The sequence below is a fragment of the Metopolophium dirhodum genome, chromosome 7 (assembly GCF_019925205.1).
Source record: "Metopolophium dirhodum isolate CAU chromosome 7, ASM1992520v1, whole genome shotgun sequence".
Lineage (NCBI taxonomy): Eukaryota > Metazoa > Arthropoda > Insecta > Hemiptera > Aphididae > Metopolophium > Metopolophium dirhodum.
In genome coordinates, this window is record NC_083566.1 from 33840473 (window position 1) to 33852775 (window position 12303).

General features: G+C 30.3%; 2 protein-coding genes across 7 annotated transcripts; one reads left to right on the forward strand and one right to left on the reverse strand.

Moving 5' to 3' along the window:
- Nucleotides 1-228: 228 nt before the first annotated feature.
- LOC132949444 (terminal nucleotidyltransferase 4B-like) lies at nucleotides 229-6213 on the reverse strand. 6 transcript variants are annotated; one of them, XM_061020335.1, is made up of 12 exons: nucleotides 5846-6213; nucleotides 5168-5317; nucleotides 4879-4947; nucleotides 3707-4085; nucleotides 3475-3645; nucleotides 3266-3383; nucleotides 2797-3033; nucleotides 2582-2728; nucleotides 2340-2521; nucleotides 2051-2255; nucleotides 1837-1981; nucleotides 229-1769 (listed from the first exon to the last, which is right to left on the reverse strand). In XM_061020335.1, the coding sequence occupies exons 4-12, from the start codon at nucleotides 4054-4056 to the stop codon at nucleotides 1537-1539; spliced, it is 1788 nt and encodes a 595-aa protein (XP_060876318.1). In that variant the 5' UTR covers nucleotides 4057-4085; nucleotides 4879-4947; nucleotides 5168-5317; nucleotides 5846-6213; the 3' UTR covers nucleotides 229-1536. The 6 variants fall into 6 exon arrangements, with proteins under 6 accessions (XP_060876318.1, XP_060876317.1, XP_060876321.1 ...); XM_061020334.1 differs by lacking the exon at nucleotides 5168-5317; XM_061020338.1 differs by lacking the exon at nucleotides 4879-4947.
- Nucleotides 6214-6581: 368 nt separating this feature from the next.
- LOC132949446 (glucose-6-phosphate isomerase) lies at nucleotides 6582-11517 on the forward strand. Its single transcript, XM_061020342.1, has 10 exons — nucleotides 6582-7113; nucleotides 8294-8387; nucleotides 8729-8920; nucleotides 8985-9065; nucleotides 9743-9958; nucleotides 10027-10266; nucleotides 10331-10657; nucleotides 10723-10927; nucleotides 11010-11076; nucleotides 11163-11517. The coding sequence occupies exons 1-10, from the start codon at nucleotides 6983-6985 to the stop codon at nucleotides 11284-11286; spliced, it is 1677 nt and encodes a 558-aa protein (XP_060876325.1). The 5' UTR covers nucleotides 6582-6982; the 3' UTR covers nucleotides 11287-11517.
- The last annotated feature ends 786 nt before the right edge of the window (nucleotides 11518-12303 follow it).

The window sequence follows — 12303 nt, forward strand, 5'->3', positions numbered from 1 at the left end:
TGAATTAAGACTTTCTTGATGGCCTTATATATCATGGAACAGTTAATGACATGAACAATTGTTAATTGCTTAAAAGTTGATTTTTAAGAACAAAATAGATTTATAAGGCACCTAAGGAATAGGAAATATTACAATGGTTGGAAATGAATTTGGGGATAGTTTTAAATTTATTAAGGGCACACATTTTGGCCTAAAGATGTTTATTACAAAAAAAAAAAAAGAAAAAAGTAATAAAACAAAACGTATTATTTATACCTTTCAAAAAAAAAATATACATTTTTTACATAATCTGGCGACATAGATAACAGTCTCCATAGTAACTATAGTTGCTTACTACTCATACACAGCGTTGGGATACCTGTGCGTCATAAATCATAATCTAACATCTATTTACACTTCACCGAATAAACAATGTTATTGGTGTTCTTCCTTATACACATGCATATACATATATATGAATATGTATAAAATAAAATATACACATACATATATATGAAAAATATAAATTATTAATTTTCATGACGGTGTGAGAACAACGCAGTGCATTGTAGTAAAGTAACACTTATGAACATAGTAACAATCCGTAAACTTTTCATACTTCACGCTTATATCTAAACAATGCTAACAAAAGAAAGAGAAAAAAAACCAAAACAACTTGTACATAGCACTCAGTATTAGCATTAAGTAAAGACGAAAATAAGCTCCTATGAACATGTTTCCACGTTGATGCGTTTATTAGTTTTTGAAAGACAGCGTGTCCGTACATAAATAACTTTCAATTTATTTGCACTCTTATAATAAATATTAAATAATAATATTTGTTTTACAACTACAAATTTACATGTAAATTAAAATTTAATTATAAAAATGACTAGGAACACAGTGGGCTTTGACGCGCGCGATTTAAAATGTTAACGCCACAGTTCTTTTATTTTTTTTCAATGCATTTTGTGGCAGTGACGATTTAACTACATAAGTGGAGCATATGCTTTTATATAACACATATATTTTAATATATTCATTATATACATATGAAAAAAAATTATATAAATATATGTATACCGCGGGACCAACAGGATGTTAACCGAGTTGAATGAATTTGTCTTCTAACTTAGACATTTTCAAATGTACAAATAAATAAAAAAAAAATTATGTGAATATTTAAAAAAAAAATTGACAGCTTCATAAAAAATCGCTGTATAGTTCTATTTAATTATATTAATTTTTTTTTCAAAAAAAAAAAGCAAACGCAATTTTTATTTTTGAATTTAATTTTAAAATATTTTTTCAGAACTAATTATTAATTTTATATAACTTTGTTAAATATACTTTTTTCTATATAATAAATATGATTGTTTTAGATTTAAGAAAAAAAAAATCGTCGAAAAAGGACGACCCTCATGGTTTTTTTTTTACGTTTTTGGTATTTTTGTTATTTTTTTTTGAATTTTATTTTTTATTTTTTTTTATATTTTAAGTTATCATTTACTTTGTCTCGTTTATTTTTTTTAAGTTTTAAGATTGGACGCGCGTATTTTATCTTACATCTTGGGTTTGGTTTTTTCGTTTTTGCCGTTTGTGTGATATGAAATTACCAAAGTTTGGTTGGTAATTTCCCGTATACTGGTGTTTATTGCCCGCGTTTGGCCTGTAATTTTGATGGTGGTTATAATTATTATTGTAATTGTTGTTTGTGAAACCACGATGTTGGTAATTATTAGCTGGACTAGTGCATATTATTCTTTGAGTTCGTGTAGGTGGGTGATTACCTAAAATTGTTTAAATCACTGAACATTAATTTGTAATCAATTGAAAATATTTTTCATTGATAATTACCAGAGTTAATCATTTGATAATTTTGTTGATTATTCCAACTATTATGTCTATGATAATGTGGATTTTTACGCCTGGGTTGGTAATTACTATTCTGATCATTGTGGTCGCCAGCATCACTTAATTTCTCTATACTACTCTCAGAGTCCTAATAAATAAATGTTACATAAATTATAAAGAAAACAGAAGAATAAAATAAATTTACATTGACACTTACAGATTCAGCTGATCCAGAACCAGAAGATACTGTAGAAGCTCTACTACTAGTAGTGGTGGACACACTAACATTGTTACTAATATTACTAGTGGTCAAATAATTATTAATTATCACTCTTTGAGTATTTTGTAAGGCATAAGTATCTCTAACCCACTGCCGGTAAAGTATAACTTTGTCATTAACTCGTACTATTCGTCCGAGTATACTGTGACAAAAAGTAGTTATTTACATTAAAATGAATGATTCATTACATTATATTTTATAAAAGTAAAATACATTAAAAACAAACCTAAAACTAGGTGAAACAATTTGAGGGTCAAGAGCAGCCTTTAATGTGGTGAATGCATATTCAAATACACTTTTTACTTGAAGAGCACCATAAGAACCACGACCAATATCATTTCCCGGGGTTAATGGATCCTCTATACACAAAATACTTGGCCTATGACCATCAGCCATGTCTTTTTGGACCTGTAAATAGTATATTATATAATGCTTATACTGTAGGAACTATATGGCATGTTTTATTACTTCGTCTTTAGATATGTATAGTCCACCATCTTTCACACGTATAGCTGTATGCATATAGTTAAATTTTTTGCCATAAAGTTCAAAGAACTCTATTAACAATACACCTAGATTGGCAGTGGGGTAATTTAAATCTCCTCTAGGATGTAACTATATACAGAATAAACGTTAGTGATATTTTTTAAATATATACATGCAATATTTATAATTTATGGTACCTGCAAAAAACTGACGACCATAAGGATCAAACTATAAGAAGATATGCCTCCATAGAACACTTCATTCATGTCCCTCTGTGCTAAAAATTGTTTTAGCACTAACACAAGTTTAGGAAGCATTGGAAAAACATCCATATAGTGTTTTATCATTTCAGCTGATTTGACACCATTGTTCATGTTAAAACTAATATCCACTCTAACATCAGTAGCCTTATCTGTCATTTTGACGATTGGAACCTAAGAAAAAAGCATGGAAATATAAATATATGTTTAAAACACTTTACCAACTAACAAAATATTAGTAATTTCAGTAATAACATTGATTATAAATACTACAGATCGCTCAGTACAGTAGAAAATATTGTGCGCTAATTTACTAGCGATCCTGGTACTATTTATTTCCTATAGTATTTATAAACAACGGTAATAGTATGACAATATTCAATAAGTAAAATTAGTAATAACTCACCGATGCTTTGTCAAGAACCTGAATGTTTTCATTACAGACACTATTTTTAAGTAGAGCTTGAGCAAGTGAATGCAATGGTAATGTATCCCATTCACCTATTACTACCAGATCCATATCACTTAAGTATAAACAATAGTAAATTGCAAATATATTAACAGTTTAGATGATAAGATTAAATCTGAAAAAAAGATATCTATGGGATACTTTACCTAGTGGGCAAATAAAGTCCGGTTCGAAAACTACCAAATACTTCAACTTTAGCTTTAGGCCATTCAGCATGTATAACATTAGTAACACGTTCCAGTACATCGAGCCGCATGCTATGCTCTTCTGGTGTGGCTGACATATACGCAAAAAAGTCTTCTATCTCTTTGTGGAGGCTAAGTTATTAAAAAAATGATTAGAATTAAATTATTATTTTTAATTTCACTTTGAACATACGTGCAAATTGGTTGGCGGTCATAACTTTTTCCATGTCTCCATGGACACCCACCAAATTTGCCAATGTAATGAGCTTGCATTTTGTTCATGTCGTATGTACTGGCTATATTTGTGAACAAGCCGTGCTCATATAGATTACTAGTCTTGATTTCTTGATCGTCTATAGAGAAATCAAATTTCCAATCCAACGGCAACGAATATTTGTCGTCGTCTTCTTCCTCTTGAACAGTTTCAGTACTATACTTATCGTCGTTACTGTCTGTATCTTCAGAGAAGTCCAAAATTCTGGACCAAAATTCTTGAGCGGGTCCTACTTGTTCTGGTTGCAGCCAACCTATCTGAGGATCCATTTAATTCATCACTAATGCTGTATCGCACACTACAAAAAAGTACAATTTAATATTAGGCATAGTTATAGAAATGTATATACATTAAATGAAGCAACCAAAATTTAATAGAAATAAAATATTACAAAAGTTAATTTTATAATTTTGTGCTGTTTTAGTAACATACATGAAATATTTAAAGAAATACTCTGAAAGCCATTTGAAGTAAAAAAATAAATACTTTTTACTATTATCTTTTATTGAGAAGCTTTAAGCAAAGATTTTAAATGTATTAACCTAAAATAAATTTCATAGAAATAAAATATTACAAAAGTTAATTTTATAATTTTGTGCAATGTTTTAGTAACATATATAAAATATTTAAAGAAATACTCTGAAAGCCATTTGAAGTAAAAAAATAAATACTTTTTACTATTAACTTTTATTGAGAAGCTTTAAGCAAAGATTTTAAATGTATTAACCTAAAATAAATTTCATGTAAAACTAAAACTAATTAGATAATAGCTGTAGGTAAATATTAAGTACTAAGTATTGAATTTCCTTGATTTTTCCAAGCATAATGCATGCATATTTTTAGTTATGTAAGAATTTAAGCAAATAAGTACTTCATATGACCCTCACAATTTGTATCAAAGCTGAAAGTTGACAAATTAAAATAATGAAGGTATAAGAATAAAAAAAAAAAAGCTTGTGTTTAATAAGTCTTTCTTATTAAAAGTGTAAAGATGCAAGTGAAGAAATAATAATAATAGTTATATGATATAAAGTGATAGGTAATAAATAGAAAACTGAAAATATACTTTTACATAAACATGATTCAAATACCTAGAAATATTAACAGCAGGATTCATTGCGCCTGAAGAGGACAATTCTTATTTTCTGAATATCAATCACCTTAAACCCAAATGTTCACACTATTAACCATATTTTTAAATAATTTTTATTAAGTAACATATTTAATGTGGGTGTATCTAAATCATCCAAAGTTATTATCTTGTTGTTCTTAAATTGTAATGATTTGTTTTCATTAAAATGTATACAACCCCGCCCAATATATGTCCTGTTAAATTGAGGTTTAAAAAACTTCTATGAATTAAATAACAATAAAATTTACCGAAATAAGGAAGGATTTCTTCCAACAGTGACATGTAAGTTATAGCAGTATACGACCTATATCTCCTTAAGAAATATATTCTGAAATAAAATCTTTTTGAGCTATATAATCACCAAATAGTTGTGAATAAAGCTTTCAAAATACAACCACCTGCAACAGTTTGCACGAAGGTTAAAAACTGCTCCAGGCCACGGAGAGAATACTGCACACACAGTTCAATGGTAGTCTGGGAAACTGAGAAACTTTACCGACCAAATATGACGAATATAAATATATAATATTATATTATGTGGCGAATGCAAAACCAGGGCAAGGATGATAGCTACTGCAGCCAATCCTCGGTACCCCCAATAATGACACCGTCTTGAGAGGGGAGGAAGGGCGATTGGCAAATGAATGGATATAATTAATAATATGATGTTTTAAGTACACACTAAAAATCTGGGGACAAAAAAGTTCATTCGACGGGGGTGGAGGGGGCCGGGGGTGAGGTGCGAAAGTTTCCACGGGGCGGACGCGGTTGGCTGATGACGGGGCGGGGATAATAAAAGCGCGTGTGGTCCACGAGTGTCGGTGGCCACGGCGTAAGGGTGGACGCGAGAGTCATGTGTCCACGCACGGACGACGGGCCGGTGGCCACCTAAAACGGCCATTTTGCGCCCAGATATACTTACTTACCGGTGGTACGATAAATTCGACGTGAACGTCGACTGGCGCGTGCGGTCCGGTCACGACTGTTCCGGCCTCCGGGACGACGTGTTTACGACGAAGGCCTCGTGAAACTTAATACGCCATTCGGACGTTTATCATTTTTAAAATGAAAAAAACAAAACAGTAATAATATCACACATGCGTGTATATGAATATGATGTATAATGTGCACCGTACATGTGTATGTGTGTTATTTACGTGAGTGGGTGTGTGCGTGTGATTTTTGATTTTTGAAAATCAGAATATTTTAATATTGTGTTGTCCGGAAAAAAAATTGATTGCCCGTTTTCGGATAGAGCCAAAAAGGAAACACCACTACTACGACCACTACTACTATATATAATATATATATAATTATTATTATTATAGTTTACTACTCTACTATTGTTCGTCTTGGAAACAAAAAAAACTTATGATAAGACGGCAAGACATCGGCAGCGATTCCGTGTATTTTTTTTTTTTCTGTCAAACGAGTAACGACGCGCCGCGAGATTTGAGCCGAAAATCTATTTCCGCGTTCGGCACACAACAATTATTGTAATGTAATTTATGTTGACGGCGTTATTAAAATATTATTATTTGTCGGATGAGAGGGAGCGATTTGTTGCGTGAGGGAGAGGTGGAAAAAATTTTAAATAACTAAATTACGTACACCACTCGCACACACGTATGTTGCGTGAGTTTTTCATGATTTTCTCAACCGTATTGGCGAATGGCGACAGACTGGTTTCCCACCCATAATCTCTATCGATAGCGCGCTCGTGCGATAGTCCGGCTGCGGCGGCGTGCCGGTCGACCTTCCCCCTCTCCACCCCTCCGACCGAACTACCGAAACTTCGTTTCGGTGTAGGTGTGATTAGCGAATACGAGAAAATCGAGTTCTCCTTCATGATCACGACCGTAGATAATAAATATAATATTTAATAATAATAATCCAATCTCAGATCTCGACAGTCGACACATCCTCTACAAAACCGTCTGCCCTCGCACCACTCTATTCACTTTGCGCAAAACCGTCGTACAGGAACGTTTGCGGTCCCATCATCAACACCGTCTACACACTCGCTTACTCCGGCAACCCCCAAACGAACCTCCAACTGGAAAATGTCTGGAAAATTGCTGCTCACCGACGACGTGGCGTACAAGGCCCTCGCCGAACACTACGCGTCCGCCGGTTCGTCGCTGAACATGAAGAATCTGTTCGCCTGTAGCAGTGACCGTTTCGACAAGTTCAGGTGAGACACGATTGTATCTAGTACCATTTAAATTATTTTCGAATTACGATTCATCCCATCTGGTCCATCACTATATTATATATATGCGCCAATGCTGTAACCGACCTTTCGACAGGAATATGTACTTAGATCAGTATCTGGTATTCAACCAGAGTATTCGTTTGACGGTGGTACTTTCTGATATTAAGAAATATGAAAATAAAACAAAACCTAGGTATCTCCGAAATAAATTCAAATAATATCATTACTTATTCTTAAATCATAATCAATTATAAGAAAACCTATTCAGGGTGTTATGATCACCCTTAAGTCCCCTCTAAATGTGTCATTGATGTACTGTTTCTCTGGGCAAGTATTTTGAATTTTCCAATACATTTTGATTGTTTTGTGTATATATATTTATACTTAGTGAATCTACTCATAAGTATCACCTTCTTCACCTCTTTCTCGTAGTTCTTATCTACATTCAGATAATCTTGGGAATATCCTCTAATCTAGATTTCTTAATTAAGTGGATTTTAAATTTTCATACTAATTAGGTATATACAATCTATTATACTGGATGAAAAATTATCATAATATTTAAAAATAGGTGCTATTACCTACTTAATTACTAAAATATTAGGCAGTTTATGGTCTAAAACTGATTTAATTCTAAATAATATGTATTATAATGTATTATAAGTTTTTAATTATACCTATTTTGTGCATTGTGTTACTACTAAGTATTTGTTTTCTGCATGAAAATGCAACTTTAGATGTAAATTGTAAACCATGTTTCAAACATTGACCCTCAAATAAAGCTAAAATTAAGTACCTAGATGTATATTATACCTATATAAATATGAAAAGTGAATTGTCTATATCAAGGATTATGTAAAGAAAGGAACAATATGGCCTATGGGCTATGGTCAATGATCACTTTTTTCAAGGTTATTATTTCTTTGACCGTGAAAAATGATTTTTTTCTGGATCATGTAACCTTGCGTTCTAATATTGACTCAACTCGTGGTATTTCATAATTCAATATATTTTCAAACATAGACCTAGTTATATAAATTAAAATTTAAATCATTTTTAAAAGTAGTATTTTGAATTAAAATAAAAATAAAAGTAATCAAATAAATATATATACTTATTTATTAATAATTTATACTTAATTTTTTTTTTTTTTTTTTAGCTTACGATTATCTACTCCAAATGATGGTGAAGTGTTACTTGATTATTCAAAAAATCGTGTGGATGAAAAAACTTTAGATTTATTGTTTAGTTTGGTAAGTAAATTTTTTTTTTTTTAGTCCACTGACCTTTAAAAAAAATCAAATATGAATGCCCTTGAAATTAGTTTTTAAAAGCTTATTTTATTGTTTTACTATCTTAGCTTTATAGAAAAACAGCCATACCTACATACAAGTATTCTTAAGTTTAAATATTTCCGAGGTAAAAAATTATTATTAAAACAGAAAAACTACCAACCATAATAACTAATAAGTTGAATAAATTTATATGTGAATAAAAGTATTATTAAAAGTTATATAATATAATGTTTTTTCTTAGCAAAAAATTACTTTTAATATTTTCTATTATATTAAATGATTAATTTTAATTGAATTAGGCAAAAGCTCGTAAAGTTGAAGAAGCTAGATCAGCTTTGTTTGGCGGTGAGCGAATCAATGTAACAGAAAAACGACCTGTGTTGCATATAGCCTTACGTAATCGGTCTAATAAGCCAATAGTAGTTGATGGTCAAGATGTTATGCCAGAAGTTAACAGTGTTCTGGAGCACATGAAAGAATTCACTGAACAAGTAATACTTGTACTTTAAATATTTTGAAAATTTTAAATCTTAAATACATTTTTTTAATGTGCAGGTAATATCAAAAAAATGGGTAGGATACACGGGAAAACCTATTGAAGATGTAGTCAACATTGGTATTGGAGGGTCAGATTTGGTAAGTTTTAAAACTTTCATAAACTCATAATCATTCTAGTCTCAAGCTATTTGGTAAACTTAAATCTTTTAAAATGTTAACAAAAGAATAAAGATTTCTCTTTTTGATCCTAATTGTGTACACAATAAGTTGGTAATTCAAACTAAATTAGATATGAGGGTCAAGTTGTATTCAGATTAAGTAAATTTATTTTGTGTTAATTTTATCATTATTGTATTTTAACTTCAATAGTCACTTCATTAGGTATGACATAATATTTTGTTTTTGTTTGATTATTGTTATAATTATTACCCATTATTTATAATAGTTCATCCAAAGACTAACAATAATATGGTAATCAAAGCGTTTTTATCTCATATCACGTGATTTGAGCTTCAACTTTTTCAAGGTTACAGACCAGTTGACTTCGCTATTCAGCTATTCAGTACTCAGATAATTGAATCCATGCTAAAATATTTTTTTGTTTAAACTTAGACAAATTCTGATATTATCTTATCTTTCTAATGAATAATTGGTTATTAGTTCCAATTTACAGTATAATTGTTTCACCTTTAAATGTTTGCAATGTTAATTAATTAATATATTTTAATAAGTAGTTGAGTAATTTGAATGATTTATGAATTTATTATGGACTATACTTACTTTACTAGTTATTCATACTCAATGATTTTTTCCAGGGTCCATTAATGGTGACAGAAGCATTAAAACCTTATGCCATAGGTCCCCGTGTTCATTTTGTGTCTAATATTGATGGAACACATTTAAAAGAAGTATTGAAGAAGGTTCAACCTGAAACTGTGTTATTTATAATTGCTAGCAAAACATTTACTACTCAAGAAACTATAACAAATGCAACATCCGCTAAGAAATGGTTTTTGAAAACTGCTAAAGATGTAAAATAATATACACATTTTTGTTATTTACCATTTATACGCTAATTTTAATTTACAATTCTATGTAGGAATCCAGTGTTGCTAAACATTTTGTTGCACTCTCTACTAATAAAGAGAAGGTGACCGAATTTGGAATCGATAAATGCAACATGTTTGGTTTTTGGGACTGGGTAGGTGGACGTTACTCACTTTGGTCGGCTATTGGTCTTTCAATATCCTTATCTATTGGTTTTGAAAATTTTGAATCTTTATTGAGTGGTGCACATTTTATGGATCAACATTTTGTCAACGCTCCATTGGAAAAAAATGTTAGTTTTTTTTTTTATATTACTTGCATTCTATTTTCATCATTGTATTTTTTTTTGTTTTTAGGCACCTGTTATTTTGGCTTTATTGGGAATCTGGTATCATAACTTCCACGGTGCTGAAACTCACGCACTTCTTCCTTATGATCAATACATGCATAGGTTTGCTGCATACTTCCAACAAGGTGACATGGAATCTAACGGAAAATCAGTTACTTTAAATGGTACTCCGATTTCATCGTATTCTACTGGGCCCATTGTCTGGGGTGAACCAGGTACAAATGGGCAGCATGCGTTTTACCAACTAATTCATCAAGGTACTCGTCTCATACCTGCGGATTTCATTGCTCCTGCTGTCACCCACAGTTGTATTAGTGAAGGAATTCACCACCAGGTAGCTTAAGTTCATTGCAATTAAGTTTAATTGAAATCAAAATTATACTAATAATTTATTTATAGATTTTGATGGCTAACTTTTTGGCTCAAACTGAAGCACTTATGAAAGGTAAAACTCCAGATGAAGCACGCAAAGAGCTTGAAGGGTCGAATTTAGACTGCGCTGAACTTGAAAAGCTAGTTGCACACAAAACATTCTCTGGAAATCGTCCAACCAACTCAATTGTATTCAAGCAAATTACTCCATTTACATTGGGTTTATTGATCGGTGAATACAATTTTGTTATATTATAATATTATATAGATATTTTTCACAGGTTATTTAATTATATTATTTATATATTTTATAGCTTTGTATGAACAAAAAATATTTGTCCAAGGTATTATTTGGGATATTAACTCTTTTGATCAATGGGGGTAAGTTTATTACATTAATCATACCTTTTTTAAAATCAACATACATTTTTTTTTTTTTGGATAATTTATTAACGATATCTTTTTAGTGTTGAACTGGGCAAACAGCTAGCCAAAAAAATTGAACCCGAACTTCAAACACCAAACAAGATTACAAGTCACGACTCGTCTACCAATGGTCTCATCAACTTTATCAAATCCAATTGGTCATAAACTATACAGGATTAATCCAGCCAATTTTGTTATTATTTATTAAATTGTTTATTTAGAAGGCTAGTATTTATATGTAAACAAATTATATTTTATTATTTGTTTAATTGTTGTGTAATAAATTATTAGAATGTGATTTTGAATCACTTAACATCAATCTATTAATTAACTTATTTGTATTGCTATATTTAGTCTTTATAGTTAAAATATATTAAAAAGCATATAATTTTCAAATCTTTGAAAATTTGTTTAGTATATTATTAGCTTAGCCAAATAAAGTGAAAAAGAAAATACAATTTTGCTATATACAACTGAATATTACTCATTTTAAGTTTAACTTCTTAGCAGAAACATTGTCTTTTACTTACATATTATATTGTTTTAATTTCATTTGGGATTGAAACATTATAATTTTTTGACTGCGAATAAATTCAAACTAAAATTAATAGTTATTCTAAAACAGAATAAATAAATGTTTTTTTCCGTCATGCTATAAAATCAAAAATTATTATTGACTTGAACTTAACTTAACCAGAAACATGTAAATAATACTTGACGTTGGTTTACCAAATCAGATTGATGTTAATCATAGTAAAGTCATCAGACAAATGACATGTAAATTGGTAGATGATAAAATCATTAAATATATATGAATATACAAATATACAATGATAATATACAAAGACTATAATAGTATAATACATATTCAATTATAGTTAATAGTGGTTGTAAGTAAGTATATATTAGTTTAGCAATAACTATTTTGATAAAAAACCAACAATGCATTAGAACCCAACACCTGTTTGCTGTTTGAAACAAACCCGCAAGTTAACATAGGTACATTTTATTAAAAATGTGGCCATTTTCTAATTAAATTGTCATCTTACTAAAAAAATGTTATTCAACTTCCGAGCAGTCCCGTATAATGAATATATTATTTATTGCTCTAAATTCAGCCTAATTAAATAACATAGTATGTATAAAATAAACAATCTCAATGTAGGCAAAACAATTGGGATT

What these genes read in the sequence shown, in the direction of transcription:
- LOC132949444 (XM_061020337.1), bottom strand. Translation starts at nt 4,056, where the DNA reads ATGGATCCTCAGATAGGTTGGCTGCAACCAGAACAAGTAGGACCCGCT. An exon ending in TGGTCGTCAGTTTTTTGCAG is followed by an intron (nt 2,729 to 2,796) that starts GTACCATAAATT and finishes TTCTGTATATAG; the next exon opens with TTACATCCTAGAGGAGATTT. An exon ending in TTATCAAATGATTAACTCTG is followed by an intron (nt 1,770 to 1,836) that starts GTAATTATCAAT and finishes AAACAATTTTAG; the next exon opens with GTAATCACCCACCTACACGA.
- LOC132949446 (XM_061020342.1), top strand. Translation starts at nt 6,983, where the DNA reads ATGTCTGGAAAATTGCTGCTCACCGACGACGTGGCGTACAAGGCCCTC. An exon ending in TGAAAGAATTCACTGAACAA is followed by an intron (nt 8,921 to 8,984) that starts GTAATACTTGTA and finishes TTTAATGTGCAG; the next exon opens with GTAATATCAAAAAAATGGGT. An exon ending in GTGAAGGAATTCACCACCAG is followed by an intron (nt 10,658 to 10,722) that starts GTAGCTTAAGTT and finishes ATTTATTTATAG; the next exon opens with ATTTTGATGGCTAACTTTTT.